Source organism: Carlito syrichta, unplaced genomic scaffold (genome assembly GCF_000164805.1).
Source record: "Carlito syrichta isolate Samal-C Ts95f unplaced genomic scaffold, Tarsius_syrichta-2.0.1 Scaffold163993, whole genome shotgun sequence".
NCBI lineage: Eukaryota > Metazoa > Chordata > Mammalia > Primates > Tarsiidae > Carlito > Carlito syrichta.
This window is the reverse complement of record NW_007108089.1, coordinates 45283-66024: the sequence shown is the minus strand read 5'-3', so window position 1 is coordinate 66024 and position 20742 is coordinate 45283. Positions and strand designations below refer to the sequence as shown.

The following is a 20742-nucleotide window of genomic DNA, read 5'->3' as shown; positions in this document are numbered from 1 at the left end:
GCCAGGAGCAGCCACTGCACTCCAGTCTGGGCAACAGAGTGAGACTCCAACTCAAAAACAAACAAACAAACAAACAAAACAAACAAAAAAAACAAACAAAAAACATTTAATGCAATTTCAACCATAACTCTAACATTGTGATAAATTGACTGTAAAATTTTTGTGGAATAAAAATCCATAAAAAGAAAGAAAACTTTGAAAAGAAGGACAAAGATTAGAGATTTATTCTATTTGATATTAAGATATACTATAAAGCCAAAAGAGTAAAACATGTAGAACTTGCAGCAAGACAGACCAACTAGCCATTGAAATTTAAAAGAGTCTAGAAATAGATCACATATATTCTTGGTGTAACTGAAATTCTTTGATAAATCTTTAATGAAACATCAAATCTTTATGAACAATATTTGAAATATACAACCACTATTTAGAGAAAAATAAAGCTAGACTCATTTTACATATTAAATATAAAGGTGAACACACCAGGGAGACCAAAGTGTACATCTCTAATCCAAATGTGAAAAGTTACACTCTAAAATGTATTTTTTAAAATGTAGGAGGCACTTAGATCTTGGGGTAAAAAATGACTTAAATTCCCAAAAAGAAAACACAAGGCAAAAAACAGATATCATTACTATGGATTTCTGTTCAACTATGGATACCAAAGAAGAGTTAACAGAGAAGAGAAACTACAAGATACTTAGTATTTTTACCATGTAAATGACACACTATCTACAACAGATAGAGATCACAATCTAGAGTAAATGACGAATGACTAAAGTTTAATAAAGATAGGAAGCCCAACAGAAAAAGTGGCAAAAGATAGAAATGATTTCAGTTCTAGACAAAATGGACTAAGCATATACACCACCTGAGCTCTCACATTTAATACAGCTATAAAATATGGATGGAATGCATGGGGCAGCCATTTGAGGTCTCTGAAGAATCAACAGTGGCAGTAAGGTCAGGGAAGAAGCTAAGAATTGAAAGGAAGAAACAGTGAACTGATGGCAAAGTCACCCATTTTCCTCAGGCATCCTCAGTCTGGTTTCAACTCAGTTCCAAGCCTGGAAGTGAGTCTCACTGGCGGAGAGCCCTAAGAGAAGTCTGCTAGCTCTAGTGGGAGACGACGTTCCAGAAACAGCTGCTCACTTCGGCCTGGGAACCTGGGCCAGGTAATTCTCTGCTGTGGGAGTACCGTCCTGTACACCACAAGACAGTAGCACCCAAGGTGCCGGGAGCATGCCCCAGCCAAGAGCCTCCAGACATTACCACATGCACTCTGGGAGACACTGCCCCCACAACCCCACACTAGGAACTGTCTTAGAGAAACTACTAAAACAGACTAATAAGGTAGAGACAAATTAAAAATGGAATGCTAAAAGAAGTCCAGAAAACTCAAGACAGAAAAAGAGGAAATAATGAATGAAAAACAGAGGCAGCACACAAAAAATAAGACTGTAAGCCTAAAATCCAAACTTTGTTATCTACAAGAAACTCACTTCAAGCCAGGTGGAGTGGCTCACGCCTGTAATCCCAGCATTTTGGGAGGCCAAGGTGGGAGGATCACTTGAGCCCAGGAATTCAACACCAACCTGGACGACATAGTGAGACCTCATCTCTACAAAAAAACAAAAAAAATTAGCTGGGCATGATGGTGCACGCCTGCAGCCCCAGCTACTCAGGAGGCTGAGGTGGAAGGATGCAGTGAAGGATGTCAAGGCTGCAGTGAGCCATGATCTCACCACTGCACTCCACTCTAGGCAACAGAGGGAGACCCTGACTCAAAAAAAAGTAACATACTTCAAATATAATGATGCTGGTAGGTTAAAAGCAAAAAGATGGACATAAACTATACAAACACTTCTCAAAAGAAAGGTAGAGGGGCTGTGTTAATTTCAAAGTAGAATTCAGAGCAAGTGTCTGAGTAAGTGTCCAAGAACAGATGAATGGATAAGAAAATGTAGTACATTATACAATGAAATACTATTTAGTCATAAAAATGAATGAAATTCTGTCATTTGCAGCAACATGGATGAGTTGGAGGACATCATGCTAAGTACAGTAAGCCAGACACAGAAAGATAAATACTACATGTTCTCACCCTATGTGGAAACTAAGAAAGTTGATCCCACAGAAGTAGAGAATAGTGGCTGCCTGAGGCGGGCCTGGCCAAAGGTTGGCTAACCCATGCAAAAGTACAGCCAGACAGGAAGAGTAAGTTCTAGTGTCCCACAGCACTATAGGGGGACTATAATGAAGTCTATCGTATTTTTCAAATAGCTATGGGAGTGAATGTAAATGTTCACAACACAGAAATGATAAATGTCTGAGGTAATGGACATATTACATAATGATAATATGCTAACTGCCCTGATCCTAATTTGATGATTACACCTTGTATACATGTATTGAATTCTCACACTGCACCCTATAAATGTGTATTATGTGCCAATTAAAAATAATAATAAAAGCCAAAAAACACCTCTAAAGATAAAAAAAAATCACCAGGGATAAAAAGAGACATAATAATAAAAAGTAAATTTGTCAAGAAAACACAACAATCCTAGATAAATATGTACCTAACAACAGAGCTTCAAAATACTGAAGCAAACACTGATAAAATTTAAAGGAAAAAAAGACAAATCCACAAATGTAGCTGGAGACTTAACTCTTCTCACAATAACCCAACTAGAAGACAGAAAAATCACCAAAAATACAGAACTGAACAATACTAACCAACTGGATCTTGCTGACACTAACAGAAAACTCCACTCAAGAACAGCAGAATATACAACATTGTTTTCATAGGCTCCTGGGTTATAAAACTTTAGCCAAAGTTAAAAGAATTGAAATCATACATATTTCTCTGACCTTTAAGAATTTTTAAGTATTTGATTATGGAAGTCTACTTTATGAAATAAAATATTAAGTCGATTTCAGCATTCAATAATTTAAATTTGCTTCATCAACCTATAATAATACACCAAGACAATTATATGTTATAACAAGATGAAGAATCATTTTCATTTTCATAAGGCTCCATACATAGAATAGTTTAATAAAATAATATGCAAATCTCTGGCTGAAATTGGAAACGACAATCAAATTAATTTGCTAAGTCAACAATTCTAAATTCATTGTTAAAACACATCAAATCAGATTTATAGGACTTTGGGACCTATATCATCAAAAAGGTAGTTATATGAAACTATAATTGTTAATTTGCAGTGTATTTTATATTGTTTCCCTATAAGATAAAAGCAGTACACATGGTAAAAATAATTAAATGTCTATAAACCATCTTTTTACTCCTAGAAAAGCTAAATGCTTACATCTAATCTGGTTTGATGCTGCTTAGTCATCTGATCTTGAACTTTCAGTCTTCGGAGAAGTTCTTTGAAGCCCACCATTGGTACAGGAATTAACCTAAAGAAATTCAAGCAGACAGTTTTCAGATCTTAAGCCTATTACTACAAAATACCAGAAGTTAAGTTTTAAAAGTAATAACATTCATGTAATTTTACATCAAACTTCTAGGGTTCTAAGGCAGACCTATGATAATGAGATCCACAATGTTACACCAGTTTTTGTTCACCTCCCTATTTTACAAATGAGAAAATACGGTTGTCAAAAAACAGCATGATTAAAAGCATATATCAGGGGGCTGACCCTCAGATTCTCCACTCCTAACTAGTTCTGCACTATGTTGCTTTACTATATCAATTTTTTTAAAAAGCAATGAAAATGAACTCTCTTCATATGTAAGAATTATAGTTAACAGGTTGTGTGCTTTTCTTGTAGCAAATATTACTTCTTACATGAAACATGAAGATACACTTACTTTTCAGAATCAGGGTTATCCACCTTGGCTTGTTCCCAGATAATTGGATCAACACCTAACATAAAGAAAAAATATTTCTTCTAAACAAAAATTTTCTATTTTTGTAATATGTATATGGGAAAGGCTTTCCCAATACTTTAAACTCAGATGCTATAATGAAAAGTGATTGCCAAATATCATCACAGAAAAATAATTTGTAGAAAAAAAAGCTCAAAAAAATATAGATTAAGAGAAAGTATCTATAACTTATAACACATTAGCCTCCAGAATATAAAAAGTGCTCCTATAATTCAAAAAGACAAAAAAAATGTAGAAGATGGGAAAAGGGCATGATAGGTAATTCACAAAAAACACAAATATGTAGCTAATAAACATACGAAAAGATGTTCAACTTTAATAGTAACCAAGGAAATGCAAATTAAAATAAGTATTAATTTTTAAATTATTTGCCATTAGTGGCAAAAAATATGAGAAAAATAATACATTCTTATAAATATAAATGGTAGACTTTCTTTGGAGGGCAATTTGGCAATCTCTAATATACATAACATTGACTCAAAAATTTCATTTCCAGAGAGTCATTCTTTTTTTTTTTTTTCAGAAAGCAGGATTTACTGAGGACAGAAAAGCTCCTACAGTTGAAAAGGACCCAAAGGGGTTGGCCCAGAGAGCTATTCTAAAGAAAGATATACCCATGTGTTCTAAGACTTATTTGCAAGGATGGTGTTGATTGCTGCATAGATTGTAATAGCGAAAAGATAGAAACCTAGAGGTTAAGTGAAAGTATATCCACGGAATACCATGCAATATTTAAATAGAATTAAGATTTATCTTTATGTACTGACATGAAAAGTACTAAAAATACCGTAAGTGGAAAGACAAGCTGCAGACAAACAGTGCAGAATTCCACCCCCCCCCTTTTTTTTTGTGAATCAAGGTGCCACTCTGTTGCCTAGCCTGCAGTGCAGTGGCATGATCATGCTCACTGTAGCCTTGACCTCCTGGGCTCAGGTGATCCTGCCTCAGTCTCCTGAGTACTGAGTAGCTGGAACTCCAAGCGTGTGCCACCACACTCAGCTCATTTTTAAAATTTTTGTAGACACCAGGTTTTGCTGTCCTGCCTAGGTTGCTCTCGAACTCCTGGGCTCAAGCAATCCTCCTGCCTCCTTCCCAAAGTGCTGGGATTATAGGTGTGAGCCACCACGCCCAGTCCAGAACCCTTTTTTCGACCTACATGTAAATATGCTTATATTTAGAATCAAGGATAAAGGATTAATAAAGTTCAGTAAATTAACAGTAGTTACTTCTGGGGAGGGAGGTAAAGAAACTCTATCACATAGTTAATCTAGTTATGCCATGAAACAGTTAAAACAAGAGACGAAATTTTACCTGAACACTTAAAACAAGACATAAGCTAGAAAAGATAAACCAAAATATTACTAGTCAATTACCTTTGGGTAGATGGATTCCAGACTGTTTCTTTAGTTTATCGTTTCCCTCAAATTCCTATTCCTATTTTAATACATATATGCTAGCTACATAAGAAAAACTAAATGAATGAAGACAATAAAATATTCAAAACTATGTTCCAAATAAGCAGCTATGTGGTAAGTGGGCACTCAATTCATTAACAGTAATGACTGACCTACACCTCCAGGATGGGGCAAGAGTTTGGTTCTAAATCTTTCACTTCCTCAACTCCATGACCCTTGACACGTACCAGCAGGAGGGTTCTGCAAGAGCTGCTTGATCTGTGCAGGAGAAAGCTCTGTTCTCGTCATAGAAAGGGTGACGCCAATTTGCTGCAACTGTGTTTTTATATTGGCTTGTTCAAAATGGGCACAGAGTGTCGTGGCTGGAACTCTTCTTGATGTGCCATTGGGAGAGCGCTCAACCACATACACGACAACTTCTGTCCTGAAGGAAAACAACCAGCGTACACAATACAGAGCCCATAACTCACAGCCTCGAATTCTCAGCACAGCATGTGGCTTTAGAAGGGGTTGAGTGGGATTCAAAAATGGCAAAGGGATTTAAAGTGTTTTCTTCCTAAATCTTAGAAAATAAGAAACCTTTACATAATATTAAGCCCACTTACAAGTCAATTTAAATGACAGTTAAAATGAGCCAGGTAAATAAGATATTTGTAAAACAATCTGCTTAGCTGCAAAATCCTTCATAAATGTTATTTACTATATTTTCCAGAATCAAGAAGTACTTTGGAGAGTCTGCTGAAACTCAAGGGTTGCTTTCCTGCAATTAAGACCAAGTAAGAGGTGAAATTTGATTCAGTTACTATATCTTAATAATAATAACTCTTCTAACCCTGGACACCCTAAAGTAAATGTCTTCTAAGCAAGCTGAGAGTCAGACACGGATGAATGAGCACAAGCAGCAGCCAGTTAATGAAAGATTCTAATAAGGTCTTTGAGGCCTTTAACTGACACCTGGCTATGACAAATGCTTCTTCCTGGTCCTAGGCTGAAAATCTAAAAAATTATCAGCATCTAGTAAGTCAAGAAATACAAAAATGTTTAAAAAGCCCTTAAACAAACGTTTCTGTAAATACTGAATGATCACTGAGAAAAGACATTCTACTCTGAGATTTAATTTGTGCTTTAGCAACAAAAACACCGTTGACCACTTTCTTTGGACCAGAAGTAAACGTAGAAATAAACATATATTTATGTATACTTACTGATCATCTGGCAATGTTTTAATACCCTCTACATTTACAGTAAGGGTCTGGTTTCCTCCCAAAATTTTGTGCAATGATTCTACCAACTGCTGTTGCTGGCTTCGAATATCCGTCTCCTTTTTATTGAAAACTAAAACCACTAGCCCATCTTCATCTTTATTACTGGGCATACAACTATAACCTACTGCCTGTGGAATGACAAATAAACAATATCAAAAATATGTACAGATCTTAAATCAGGTGTTTGCTTTTAGTAGCTTAATATCTACTAAAATGGGTATATAACTTCCTGTCTGGTAATGAAGGAAATTATTAATATGATTCTTCCTACCACTCTGCCCAGAAGGTCACAAAGTTATAAAGAAAAACTATTTTACCCAAGAATACCATAAACTCATAGAATCAAACTCTTCAAGAAAGTAACTAGAGCTTTTCAATCTCTCAAGAGAGTAACTAGAGCTTTCATCTCTGAAAAAACCTAGCTATTATTTTTGGGTGTTTTTAAACCATGAGGCAATTCTGCACATCATTATAAAAATGACAGCAGAAATCACAGACCAAATGTTATTTCACTACACAGATGGTCCCTGAATGACGATGGTTTAACTTATGATTCTTCCTCTTTATGATGGTGCAAATGCAATGTGCATTCAGTAGAAATGATATATCAAATATAAATCCTTCATTTTTTATTATTATAAAAAATCTTATTTTTATAATAGATGATTTTGTTAGATGATGTTGTCCAACTGTAGGCTGTGTTCTGAGCATGTTTCAGGTAGGCTAGATATATTAAATGCATTTTTGAATTATAGTATTTTCTACTTATGATGGGTTTATCAGGATGCATATCCATCATAAATCAAGGAGCAAGTGTGTATCTGCAGGCGCCCAGACCCCTTGTGACCATTTCTATGCAACTTTTTAAAAAGAATTTAAATTCACTCAAGTGTACATTATGCATTTTACCATGTTATACATCCACTTAAAAAAAAAAAGAAAAAAATTTAAATTGTCATATTCGACTTATATTTAGTAACTCTTAGTCACTAAATAAATGTATTTCAACTATATGCACTCAAAATAGATACTTTCTTTTTGTTAGTGATGAGACAAAGATATGTTCTCTACAAGGCAGGCTGACCACTTTTTGTAATTTAATTGTGTTCCAGGGTCTGATCCTCCTCAGCTTTGCAACTCCAAATACAGGGTTATGTATACCTGAGTAGGTTTAGGAGACTGACATAGGCCAACATAACTTACAATAGGGTAAGATATCCACTGAATTGCAACACATTAATTTGTTATGGAAAATGCATTACCAAATGGACCTAAATACTCCACAGGCTGAAGAACAGATTAAGCGTCAAATTCAAAGAAGAAGGCTGTTTGGTAGGCAAGAAATCAGAACAAAGAAAAAGAGCTGTATCATTTTAATGGCGTTGGCATCTGGCTATAACAGCGGCAAATACGGTTATAAATACCAAGGAGAATTCCTGCCTGCTGGCCAATGTTAAATAAGAGTCACTAAATTCTAGGTTGGGGTTCCTCTCTACAGTATCAAGGAGACCATTCTCCTGTTATTATTTTTTTAGTTATAAATCACATTCTAGTCACACCTTCCTTCAGTCATATTCTGGTCACCTTCAACCATATATATGTAATAAATCACTTCAATTTTATAATTTCTATATTTTTAAAATAAAAGCATAATCATACTATATTCAAGGAGTAAAGATCCAAGCAATTGTTATCTTGATATTATTTTCATCTAAATATAATATTTCCTTTTATTCACATTCTTCAATTGAAGAGTAAAACCAGTATTAATACCTTAAATCGGCAAAAGGGATTTTCTTGTGTGAATTCCACTGGTGGAATGTTATTGTTGAAATATCCTTTTCCTGTGCCCCAAAAGGCCTGTAGTTGATTCCATTTTGCCAAAATAGCATCTCTCTCATCTCCCAATAGTGTTGGAGCAGAAAGAGCACTTGCAGTATTTATCAGTTGGTTGGACTGGGTAGGAGCTTGTGCAGGTTGACTGAAGAGACCACCTAATGCTAAAAATGTACCCCAAATCAGTATTAAAACCAACAACAACAACAACAACAAAACCTTAAGTAAGCAATTCAGATCCAAGGCATGGTACGCAAAATAACAGTACCTCCAAAGATGTCCATATTGTAATCTACAGAATCTGTAAGTACATTATGTTGTATAGCAAAAAGGCCTTTGCTGATGTGATTAAGTTAGGCATGTTGAGATGGGGGGTTATTCTGGATTATGAGAGTGGGCTCAATGTAATTATATGGTCCTTAAAGTGGAAGAGTGAGCTCAGAGTTAGAATGACGGGTTTTGAATGACTGGTTTGAAGGCCTGGTTATGCTACTGATTTTGAAGATGGAAGAGGCCACAAGTCAAGAAATATAGCTGGAAAAGGCAAGAGAGTGGATTCATCCCTACAGCCTCTAGAAGTAGCATAGGTACTGCCAAAAATTTCATTTTAGCTCAGTCAAATCCATTTCTTTTGAAGACTATTTTGGAGACTTTTGATCTCCAGAAACTGTAAAAAATTAATTTTCACTGAGCATTGTGGCTCATACCTATAATCCCAGCACTTTGGAAGGCCAAGGCAGGAGGACTGCTTGAGCCCAGGAGTACAAGACCAGCCTGGGCAATATAGCAAGACTCCATCTCCACAAGCATGCTTGTAGCCCCAGCTTCTTGGGAGGTTGAAGTGAGAGGACTGTTGGAGCCCAGGAGCTCAAGGCTGCAATGAGCCATGATTATGCCACTGTACCAACTCCAGCCTGGGTGACAGAGCAAGAATCTGTCTCTAAAAAATAAAAATAATAAAAAATTTCTATCGTCTTAAGTCACTAAGTTTGTGGTAATTTGTTATGGCAGCAATAGAAAGCTAATATACTAGGACAAACAGTAATAACATTAAACTCACTTTTTTCATGACGTTATCTCAATACAATTAATTCTATTACCAGAACACAAATTGGATCCACAATTTTGGACACACACCAGAAGAAAAACTAACGTATATGAACAAAGAAAGTGAAGTTTGTGAAGCTGCAGGATTTTTTTCTTTAAAAAATATTCTTGGCTGGGCTCGGTAGCTCAGCCTGTAATCCCAGCACTTTGGGAGGTCGAAGTGAGTGGATTGCCTGAGCCCACAGGTTCAAGACCAGCCTGGGTAACTTGGTGAGACCTCATCTCTACCACAAAACCAAAAATTAGCTGGGCAAGGTAGTGCACGCCTATAGTTCCAGTTACTTGGAAGGCTGAGGCGAAAGGAACACTTGAGCCCAGCGGGTTGACACTAGGGTGGCCGTGAGCATGCCACTGCACTCCAGCCTGGGCGACAGAGTGAGACTCCAACCCCCCGCCCAAAAAAAAATCTTTACTGCTGTTATATTTGTAAAATCAATATAAACTGAGGGATACAAAATAAGCTTAAAAGTCATGATCTCAGCATCAGCTTACTAAATGCTTTTCCTTCTCTTATTATAAAATATATATAATGAAAAGAACAAATGGACTAAGGACCAGTATTCTAGGTTAAAGCTTTAGATGGCTGTGTAACTTCAGGCAAGTCATTTAACCTCTCTGGGTTACCAATTTCTCCAATGAAAATAAAAGTCCTTATGACAGATAAATATTTCCCAAAGTGTGATAAGTACCCCTGGTACATGAAATTGCAACTGTCAAGCAACAACTGAGTCACTAAATGGCCCTAATTCACATAACAAAAAATTCTTTTTTGATGGCCTGATTATATCAAGAAAAAGTCTGGTGATAGAATACCTTTACCAATTCATGAAACCTGCATGTCTCACTTTTTAACAAAGGAGGGACAAGTCTAAGGCTCAGAGCTTAAGGCAATGGTATCTAGTCAGAATTTATTAACATTATTATATTTTCTTTGGACTTGATTTCAATTACCTTTTCTTCATAGCAAATGACACTGGTTTCCTCTTTATAGCAGCAGTACATATTTTAAAATAACTATTTAATGTTCAAAAGTGATTTTAAAAAACTCTTAAACAGTAATGCAAATGGTACGTAGGTAAGAAGAAGACATGAAGGCAGTGCCAAAAAGGACCTGAGTTTCAAGAACACCATGTTAGATATTTAAGCTCTCTTTCAGCTTCAAAGACTAAAGTACAGTAAGGTTCATGGGGCTTCCACAGGGCTGGAGAAAGGCTGTTACACTTCTGCACAGTATGAGTAACTCCCAAATGGGCATACATAAACAGTGAAAAGAAGTGAACTATAACTCAAAACATCTGAATTCTAATTTGTTAGAAGTATACTATGAAGCCTTGAGCAAGAAATTCCTGGGCTTTCTCTTCCTCAACTTTTTTTTTTTGAGTCTGGGTCTCACTCTGTCACCCAGACTGGAATGCAGTGGCTTGATCATGGCTCACTCCAACTCCTGGGCTCAGGTGATCCTCCATCTTCAGCCTCCTGAGTAGCTGGGACTACAGGCATACACCACCATGCATGGCTGACTTTTTGTAGAGGCAGGGTCTGGCTATGTTGCCTAGACTTGCTTCCTCCACTCTTAAATAAGATGGAATAAACCATAATCTATACTGATTTTATTCTGCCTCCCTTTTACACTTTGCATTGAATTACACCCACACTAGCCTACTCAAAGTTCACTAGCTGGAAGGCACTGATGAAGCCACATTACAAAATCCAATAGACTCTTTTCAAGCCTTAGCATACTAGACTTCTTGTACCTTCCTACCCTCTTAGGGTCCTCCCGCTGTTGATTATTCCCTCAGCCCCACTGATTGAGGCAATGATCATCAAAGGATGAAACTCTGAGGTTAAAGGCTGATGGGGAACATTATAAGAAGGTCTGCTGTCATCATTTGTGCCCACTGACCAATCTCAGCATCACCAAAGTGAGATCTTCTAATATGAGGCGATATGAGGGGTAAAGTCAAATGATATTACAAGAAAGCACACAGAAAATCCAGAATGGAGGATATTTCAAAGGACAACTGGGAAACCTATGAGGGAAAACAAGTGTGGAATTCCCTATACTAAAAAGAACTTAAGGGACACAACAAGAAAATGATTGTGTGGACCCTGCTTGGAAGATGTTTCAAATAAACCAAATGAAGACATACGGGGAAATCTGATTATGGACTGGGCATTAGATAATATCAAGGAATTACTGCATTTTGGAATGATGGACAAATTTTTAAAGAAGCAATTTTTAAAGGGTAAAGTAAGTGTGAAATAACATGCTGGGATTTGCTTTCAAGTACTTTAGCAATCAAAAAAAGGGAAAGAGAAAATAGATCATAACAAATGTGGCAAAATCTGACTTTTGATGACTAGTTAGTGGGATTCAACTCACTATTCATTTTTGGTTGTTAGAATTTTTCATTGAAGAAATTGAAGAAAAGTAGGGGTTCACTGGATTTATTGAGATGATTAATGACTTTATACGATAGAATAAAGAAAAAGAAAACAGAAACCAGACAGGCATGAGTCTGAGAGGTCCAGAAGACAGGAGCAGGGCTCCTATTCTTCCAACTCCTCCAAGTAGCTTGGCAAGAACAGTGGGAACTGAAGTGGAAGGTAAGATATAAGTAATTTTTTTGTTATTCCTGTTTTTTAAAAAAAACAAATTTCAGGTTATTTAAATGTGGATGAGAAAGATCCTTGGGGAGAGAAGTTGAAGACTTTGGGGGGAGGTCCAGATAGAAGAATAAAGAATAGCACAAGGGCCCCTAGAAAGGAGGTGGTTATGAGAGCCTGAGCATAGGTAAAAGGAGAAAAGGATGGGGAGAGAAAGAAAAAGAAATAGATCTGCCGGCGGGAAGTTAAAGGATTTGAAATGAGAGTTTCTATTTTCTCTTTGAAGTATGGGTCAAGGTCATCTGCTAAAAGTGAACACAAAAATCTGATATTCGAAGAGAGTAAAAGTCTACAATAACTGTTGTAGAAAGCAAGAGAGTACATTTGAAGACAGGATCTTCCCAGGATTACCAGGTAATAGTGACACCTGAGGTTGGTAATCAAGAATTTAAGGGCTCGGTGGCTCAGCCTGTAATCCCGCACTTTGGGAGGCTGAGGTGAGTGGACTGCCTGAGCCTGCAGGTTCGAGACCTGCCTGGGCAACTTGGCGAGACCTCATCTCTACAATAAATCAAAAATTTAGCTGGGTGTGATAGCGCGTGCCTGTAGTTCCAACTATTTGGAAGGCTGAGGCGGAAGGATTGCCGGAGTCCAGCAGGTAGAGGCTGCGGTGGCCAGGAGTGTGCCACTGCACTCCAGTCTGGGTGACAGAGTGAAACTCCAACTCAAAAAACAAACAAAAAAAACAAAAACAAAAAGGTAAAGATACCAATAACTATTTTTTATGGGCTACATTTTGGAATAACAATGTCAATAAAAAAAGAATTTATAGAGTACTTTAATTTTTCATAATGTGTAATTTTCTCAAGCAATATCTGAACAGGCAGTTGGGTTTACAAAAGTTTGGAGTTTTTTTTCAGGCAAATGTGACACAAAAACAATGAAGTTTAGCATACTGGTAAGGGCTACTGAAATGGAAGGCCATGGAATCCAAGCTAGAGTAGTGAAGGCATAAGGAGATAATGGGAAGGGCAGAAAGTATCACTTGTGAATAATCAGTGTTTTGGTTTGGAAAGGACCATGTGGTGGTTGCAAGGAAAGCCAGATATATCTTTTCCTCCTGATTCACAGGTATTACCAACTAAGACAGGAATAGCTGGCAAAAGGGAGCCAATGAGTATGAGGTACACGTGGATGGCACATGTGTGGGGACAGTGGTCCTCAGCATGGCACTCAGCGTTTTGGTGTCAATATCCCACTTGGCTTGGCAGTAGGGGATGGCAGTAAGAGATGGACTGCTCTTCTGCTCTTCCTCTGCCTACTCATTTAAATGTAAATGTTTCCAAGAGTGTTGTCCCAGTACTCTCTAGTATGTTACTCTGGAATCAAATCTCCTAAATGACATCATCCATACCTACTGCTTTATTTTTTCTCTTATTTTTTATTTTAAAAATGTAGGGTACAATTCAGGGTAGGTACATACGTGGTCATCGTACAGGTAAAGTGTGGATATCCTTACTGATGTTATGTGCCCGCTCCTCTGGCAGTGTCAGAGTAGCCAAGCCCTTTCTTACAGCATTATGGTAAGTGTTCAGGGTCCACTTATGAGTGAGAACATGTGTTCTTTGTTTCTGTGATAGATCACTGAGTATTACAGTCTCTTAATCCACCCAGGTTGCTGCAAAGTTCAAAATTTTGTTTTTCTTTATGGCTGCACAATATTTCATCGTGCAAATGTACCACATTGTCTTTATTCAATCCCCTTTTGATAGACAGCATGGTTGGTTCCATGTTTCTGTTATTGTGAATAATGCTTTAAATACTAATGTTCTGATAGTTTTTGTGTTTCTCCTGAGTTCATTCCTATATGCACCTGTACAACTACCTAGGGAATATTTCACACTCATCATCTACCCACAACACCTGCTCTTAACACTGGTATTCTGAATCTTAGTAAAGAGCAAGGGCTCACTCAGTCATGCCACCTGGGAGCCCAAGACAACTTTAACCAGGCACTGCCCAGTTGTATTGATTTGACAGCTTAAATCTCTCTCAAATCCGTCTCCTGTTTTCTCTTCACTCTTGCCACTGCCTTCATTCAAGTCTTCACTCTCTCTTGCTCAGATTTTGGCAACAGCTTTAGATCCAGTATCCCTGCCTTCATTCCAGCCTACCTATAATCCATCCTTCTATTTCTCTCACAGATACTTCTAAAAATCTGACAATTTTTCTGCCTAGCTTAAATCCTACTGTGGTTCAGAATTGCTCAAAGACAGCTCCTTAGTAAAACACACAAGTCCCCCTTATAATCCAGTTCCTATCTCTCCAACTCTTACTCCTGACCCTGAGATCATTTAGCATTAAAACTATACTGATCTAGTTGTAGGCCACAAACGCATTATGCTCTGCCAGGAATCCAAGCCTTTGTCAATGTCATTCCATCTGCCTGGAATACCATGCAATCTCCTTGTAGACTGTGAGCAAGGATTGTGGTTTTCAACCATATACACTCAATGCCTGACATGCAATATAGACAGTAAATGGATACTACATAACTAAATGAACCCCTTTCATCTTTAAAATAGCACCAGATTCAAATTCCCATTTTTCCTAACAAAAGTGCAACAACAGTTACTTATTGTTGGAGAGATTTGTATTTCAAGAAATAAAACACTTCATTTTTGCTGTCTTTATTTTTGACAACTCCTTGACAACTCAGACATTTCATCAAATTCAGTATTTCTGCAGGATTGTAGAAAAGATGAATGATTGGAACACTAGAAAGAATAATTTTGAGATTACTATTTTCTTATCTTCATCCTATTGGTTAGTCAGTCCTTGACTGAGTAGAATGAATTTTAGCTAGTTAATCGAGTGATCTACGAAAGATAAAACAAACGTAATGTTAAGAGGTACCAGACTGGAAAAGATAAAAAGCACTCCACAGGGAGTCAAGGAACCTGAATTTACGTTTCTGTACTTCTTCTTAAGAAGTATATGGATAAATTGTAATTTCTCCATTCCTTCTCTTCAACCATAAAATGGAGGTAGCAACAGTATTATGTCATAGGGTTCTTATGAAGATGAATTAACCCATATAGGATAACCCCTGGAACCTGCTGCCGTAACAGCTAGCAAAGATGTCATCAAAGACTAAAACCAGACTGTGTCAAAGGCACTTGGATGCCAAGAAGCTCACACTGATCAAAGATGCAACAATTTATTCATCGACAAGAATAACTGGATAAGAAAAACATTTTAGTCCAGGCTCGGTGGATCAGCCTGTAATTCCCAGCGCTTTGGGAGGCTGAGGTGAGTGGATTACCTGAACCTGCGGGTTCGAGACCACCTGAGCCACTTGGTGAGACCTCATCTCTACAACAAATAAAAAATTAGCCGGGTGTGGTAGTGCGTGCCTGTAGTTCCAGCTACTTGGAAGGCCGAGGCGGAAGGCTTGCCGGAGCCCAGCAGTTTGAGGCTGCAGTGGCCAGGAGCGTGCCGCTGCACTCCAGTCTGGGCAATGGAGTGAGACACCAACTCAAAAAAAAAAAGGAAAATAGTTTAAATGTCTAAGTTTCTGACATTAAAAAAAATTGGAGCCGGGCTCGGTGGCTCAGCCTGTAATCCCACACCTTTGGGAGGCTGAGGTGAGTGGATTGCCTGAGCCCGCGGGTTCGAGACCCGCCTGGGCAGCAAGACCTCATCTCTACAATAAATCAAAAAATCAGCCGGTCATGGTAGCACATGCCTGTAATTCCGGCTACTTTGGAAGGCTGAGGTGGAAGGATCGCCGGAGCCCAGCAGGTCGAGGCTGCGGTGGCCGGGAGCAGCCACTGCACTCCAGTCTGGGTGACAGAATGAGACTCCAACTCAAAAAAAAAAAAAAAAAAAAATTGGCCACTTTTGGAGAATGCAAGAGAACCAATTCTTTATTCTAAAAACTAGTAATAAAAAGAATCAACCAAATAGATGAGGTGAAGCTGCTCTTCACAGAAGTATTCCAACAAATAAATGGAAAAGGAATCAAGGTGGAACAGCACCATTCTGTAACCTCTACTGAATTAATGGATCTGGGGAACAATCACCAATGGCTGCTAATATCACTCAAAAAAGAGACAATCAGACATATATGCTTCTTGATAAAGAATACAGCATTGGTAAAATTATCTTGCAAACAAACAAAAAACTGAACTATGATATAAATAAGCCCCCAGATCTAACCCAATTATTAAGAGATACAGAGAATAAAGAAATATGTTAAACTATACCACAGAAAAGCGATCAGTAAAGTCTATAGGACTTTATTATAGGACAACTAATCCATTTCTCCAACAAATTAAAAAACAAATAAGATATAAAAGAGGCACCTATAGAGGCTTAAGACAGGCTAAGCTAAATAATACTGTTTACATACTTGAGTGACAAGACAAGTAATGAAATGATCATCATAAGAGATAGGACTGTAGTCCTCTGATGGAGAAGTGACTGGAAGGGAAATGTGGTAGGCCTCTGGAGTGGCTGGCCTGGGCTCATCTCCTAACATAGCATGATTACAATGGCATTAACTTTACACAGAATTCATTAAGCTGTGCTTCTGTGCGGCTTCCTCTATTTGTATTATTTTTAACAACAGAAGTTTTAATTGCAGGGACTTTATAAACCTAATCACACCAATCTCCTACCCAATTGCTTCTACCCAATTGCTATCACATAGAAACATGAAAGTAGCTTTTGGAATCCTTTGAAATATAATTTTTATAATTCTTAAAAAATAAGGTAATCCACTAAAGAATTTCCAACAATGCAATCAATAGCATCGGCTATTATTGATATGGTTTTTATATTTGAAGATGCAAATCCCATACTTACTCGTTTGCTGCTGTTGCTGCTGTGTATTAAATCCTCCAAATCCCAGTCCAGTTCCCAAACCAGTACCTAAACCAGTACTACTTCCTGTTGTTGTGCCAAATCCGGTACCAAATCCAAAACCTTTGTTCTGAGTGCCACCAAAGAGTCCTTGGAATGAAAAATTGAATTTACATACATTAAAAAAAAAGTAACCTCTACCTCATTTACTTCTACAAATGACTTACGATGGCCTCTTACCAGTAGTGCCTGCATTGGCTGGGGCAGAAAAGCTGAATGCAGAACCTGCAGTTGTAGATGTTGTCCCAAAACCTCCAAACCCACCTATTTAAGGAGGATAAGAACAGAAGGAAGAATCTTTTGTATATATAAAGGCAATTTTTCAAATTATTTTATAATAAATTGCTACACATAAAATAAAAATATATTGATCTAATTTTTCCTTTCCTTTTGCTACTTTCAGCATCAATTTGTAAAAATAAAAAAAGAAGAATCAATAAGTCAATATGTTGCAAGAAATATGCTACTAAGTATTTTAAATAGAAATATCCCAGTGCGGTACATAACCTTCAACTAAAGGAGTGATTAATATTTACAGCTGAGAACACACATTGAGCCTAGTGCCATGACTCTAAAATGACGGTATGTAGTTTTAGACTAGGGGCTGTAAATTCAAACACCTTCAAGATTCAAATGAAACAGTCATGAGCAAAGTAGACCATGTGTTTGCTGACAGGTGGGACTATTTAAAGTGAACAGGTTTTTTTTTTTTTTTGAGAGAGACAAAGTCTTGCTATATTGTCCAGAATGGTCTCTAACTTCTGGGCTCAAGCGATTCTCCCACTCAGCCTTTTAAAGTGCTGGGATTACTGGCGTGAGCCACCACACCTGGCCATGAACAATTTTTTTTTTTAAATGCAGCAGTTCCTAAATTCCAGCAGATACTACTGCAGAAGAATGGTAGCTTAGTAGTGTCACATAGTCCCATTTTAACCCCAAGATAAAGAGGAAATCTGGATTCTCTAAGTAAAATTTATTGGTTTTTAAACCCTAATTCTTTCTTTTTTTTTTTTTTTTTTTGGGATGAATTCAAATGTTTGAAAAATAGTGTGCCAAACATATCATGTCAGCAGACTTGTTGCCAGTTTGCAACCTGGGTTTTGGCACATTAATTTGTATCTACATTAGCTTATATTTCTCCTTAGTTTTTGTCAAGGCTAATTAACTTTTCAAAGGAAACATACTGATATACTTACCTCTATACAGTAAGAATGTGTTTCTTGAAGGAAGAGACAAAGGAAAAAAACAAATGGAGGCAGTGGGAGGGAAGGAAAGCAGGCCTCTGCACCACAAATTTCATTTCCAGGTAAAGATGAAATTTATTTATTTTCATCTAAAGATGAAATTTATTTTAACCATATCTATAATTCGACATATGAAGAGAATGCCTGTCTATCTAAAATTGTTTTTTTTTTTTTAACTTATTGTCAGTCTTTAGCTGATTACCAATGTGGTGTCTAAAAGCCTTTTAAGACAAATGTTGGAACCATTAGTGCCAAGTTATACTGCATATTTTTTGGGATTCTACCTTTATTCTCATGTATATCTGGTATACAAGACAAATTCATCAGTATTGTAACATAAAATATGTAAGAAGAAAAAACTTGATCATTTGACATTAGTCATATAATTCTGATTTGGTTACAGGCAGGCATAACCAAATATTACATTTACTCGTAGGTTCTATTGCAGTACTGCAAACTGTAATCAGTTTCATAAAAATTACCTAAAGAAGTAAACACTGTTCCTAATGTTTTCATTACACCTCACTTTCATAAAATAACTATGAAATAATCTGAATTTGCTACAATAAAAACATTATTTTCTCATTATGCTCCACAATACTAAAAATGTTTTAGTAATAGTGGATCTGCAAGGATACAAAATAAAAAGTAAACAAGAATTTCTATCAGCCCTTTGCTGAAGGTTAATTAACATATGTAAAAGTAATCAAAACAGTTATGTTATCATAACTCAAAACTTAACAGTGATAACTCCAAATTAACATGGAATCAAGCAAATATCAACAAATTTATTTATTGTTGTTGAATAATGAGCTGGGTGGCTTTATTTGGAAACACAAATTTCAAAATAAGGTTTCTGTTTTACCCAATGCCAATTTTAAGCAAAGGAGGAAAAGTAAACACACCACAGAATAGTGATACATGATCACTTTAAATGTATCTTAATTTATAAAGAATTAATTTTGGAATTGTCAAATAGTCTTCAAACTGTTTTCAGCTCAGATGCTAGAGTGATATTGGCACTGCAATCACAAGTAAATGCACATAATACCAGACTTCCCAAATAAGTTTTAGGGAGTAATGCTTACCAAATGCATATAATTGGCATGGGCATCATAATGTAAGAATATGGACGATAAATTCATATACGAGCAGCTGAAGATTTTTCCTATAGGGTCACTATACATCAAGTACACAAACATATTTCAAATTTATATATCATATCTATTACAGTTCGTGTTTGGCAAAATTTTTAATGAGCTTCAAACTGTCCGCATGGATACGAAAATCTTCATAATTATTTATTTGAATGCAATGATGTCCAGCCCACTTTTTAGAACTCAATGCTATATGACAATAAAATCGCTTTCTCTGAGCATTTCCCAGAAATGCAGCAGAGTTGGTGATTCTTTATACAATTATGTATCTTACAGAAATGTATCCTCATCTATTGACCAAAGAAATACATTATTATCATTATTATGCAAGCTAAAAAAACAAGAAAGATTACTGCTGTTCGTATAAGACTTGTTTCTCTTTGGAAACAAAAGGACAATAAAATGAAACCCCAATGAAAAATGCAGAAAAAATGAAAAATGACTGCAGGAGTCCAAGAATCCCAGGGCCTGACCGGTAAGTTTACACTTTGTAAGATACACTTAATAGTTTTAAAGATATATTCTATTTAAAGGTATAATCCAAATTCACATCATTTAGAAGATATAGTCCATTCAATTCAGTGCAAATTTAACAAGGGGTATTAAAATTTGCAAGACTTTCCAAAACCAAATCTTCAGACAGTTAAAACTTGATACAAATGTTTTTGATTCGACGTAAGGAAACAAATTTCCTTTCCTTATTAGACAGGTCACGGTCTTTCCCCAAATCCAGGAACCACAAAATATTCTTGGACTCAAGCTCCCCACACTCGTTACACATACACCCCGCAATATCTACCTGCACTTGCCAGACTGTTACCAAAATTGAACGGAGTCACCGAGGTAGTGGAAACACCGAAATTCCCAATATTAAAGTTCACTGCAGGATTAGCAGTTAATCCGAAACCCCCAAAATTAAACCCACTGGCGGAAGAGTTGGCAGTCTCAAGCCCACCAAATCCTGATAGGCATGTAGGCAAAGAAACACAATTTTAAAAAGGAGAAGAAAAAGAAAGAAAAGAAAGCAAGACACGGATTAGAAGGATCAGCAGGAAGCTTCACGTAAGTGAACAAGCCTGACTTGGCTTCAAGGGGTTAAGAGAGCAGAGGAGGTGGGGACAGACGCGAGAAGCGAGGGCAAGAAGTCCCGCCGCAAGGACCACAGGGGCAGGACCCAGGTAGAGGCAGGCAGCGCTGGGGGTCCCCAGCCTTTTTTCTCGCCCGGCGGCCGCGGGCGCCACGCGAGCGTTCCTGCTGGCCTGG

At 37.2% G+C, this 20742-nt stretch overlaps 1 protein-coding gene across 1 annotated transcript in view; it reads right to left on the bottom strand.

Annotated features, from left to right (window-relative positions):
• Positions 1-3323: 3323 nt before the first annotated feature.
• The window catches only part of NUP54 (nucleoporin 54), a 17684-nt gene continuing 265 nt past the window's right edge, over positions 3324-20742 (bottom strand). Inside the window, exons 2-9 of the mRNA XM_021709126.1 lie at positions 20279-20440; positions 17259-17342; positions 17022-17168; positions 8376-8602; positions 6543-6730; positions 5565-5761; positions 3845-3899; positions 3324-3429 (exon numbers count right to left, since the gene is read on the bottom strand). Of these exons, the coding sequence (XP_021564801.1) occupies positions 3324-3429; positions 3845-3899; positions 5565-5761; positions 6543-6730; positions 8376-8602; positions 17022-17168; positions 17259-17342; positions 20279-20440 (1166 nt within the window). The remainder of the gene's footprint in view (positions 3430-3844; positions 3900-5564; positions 5762-6542; positions 6731-8375; positions 8603-17021; positions 17169-17258; positions 17343-20278; positions 20441-20742) is intronic.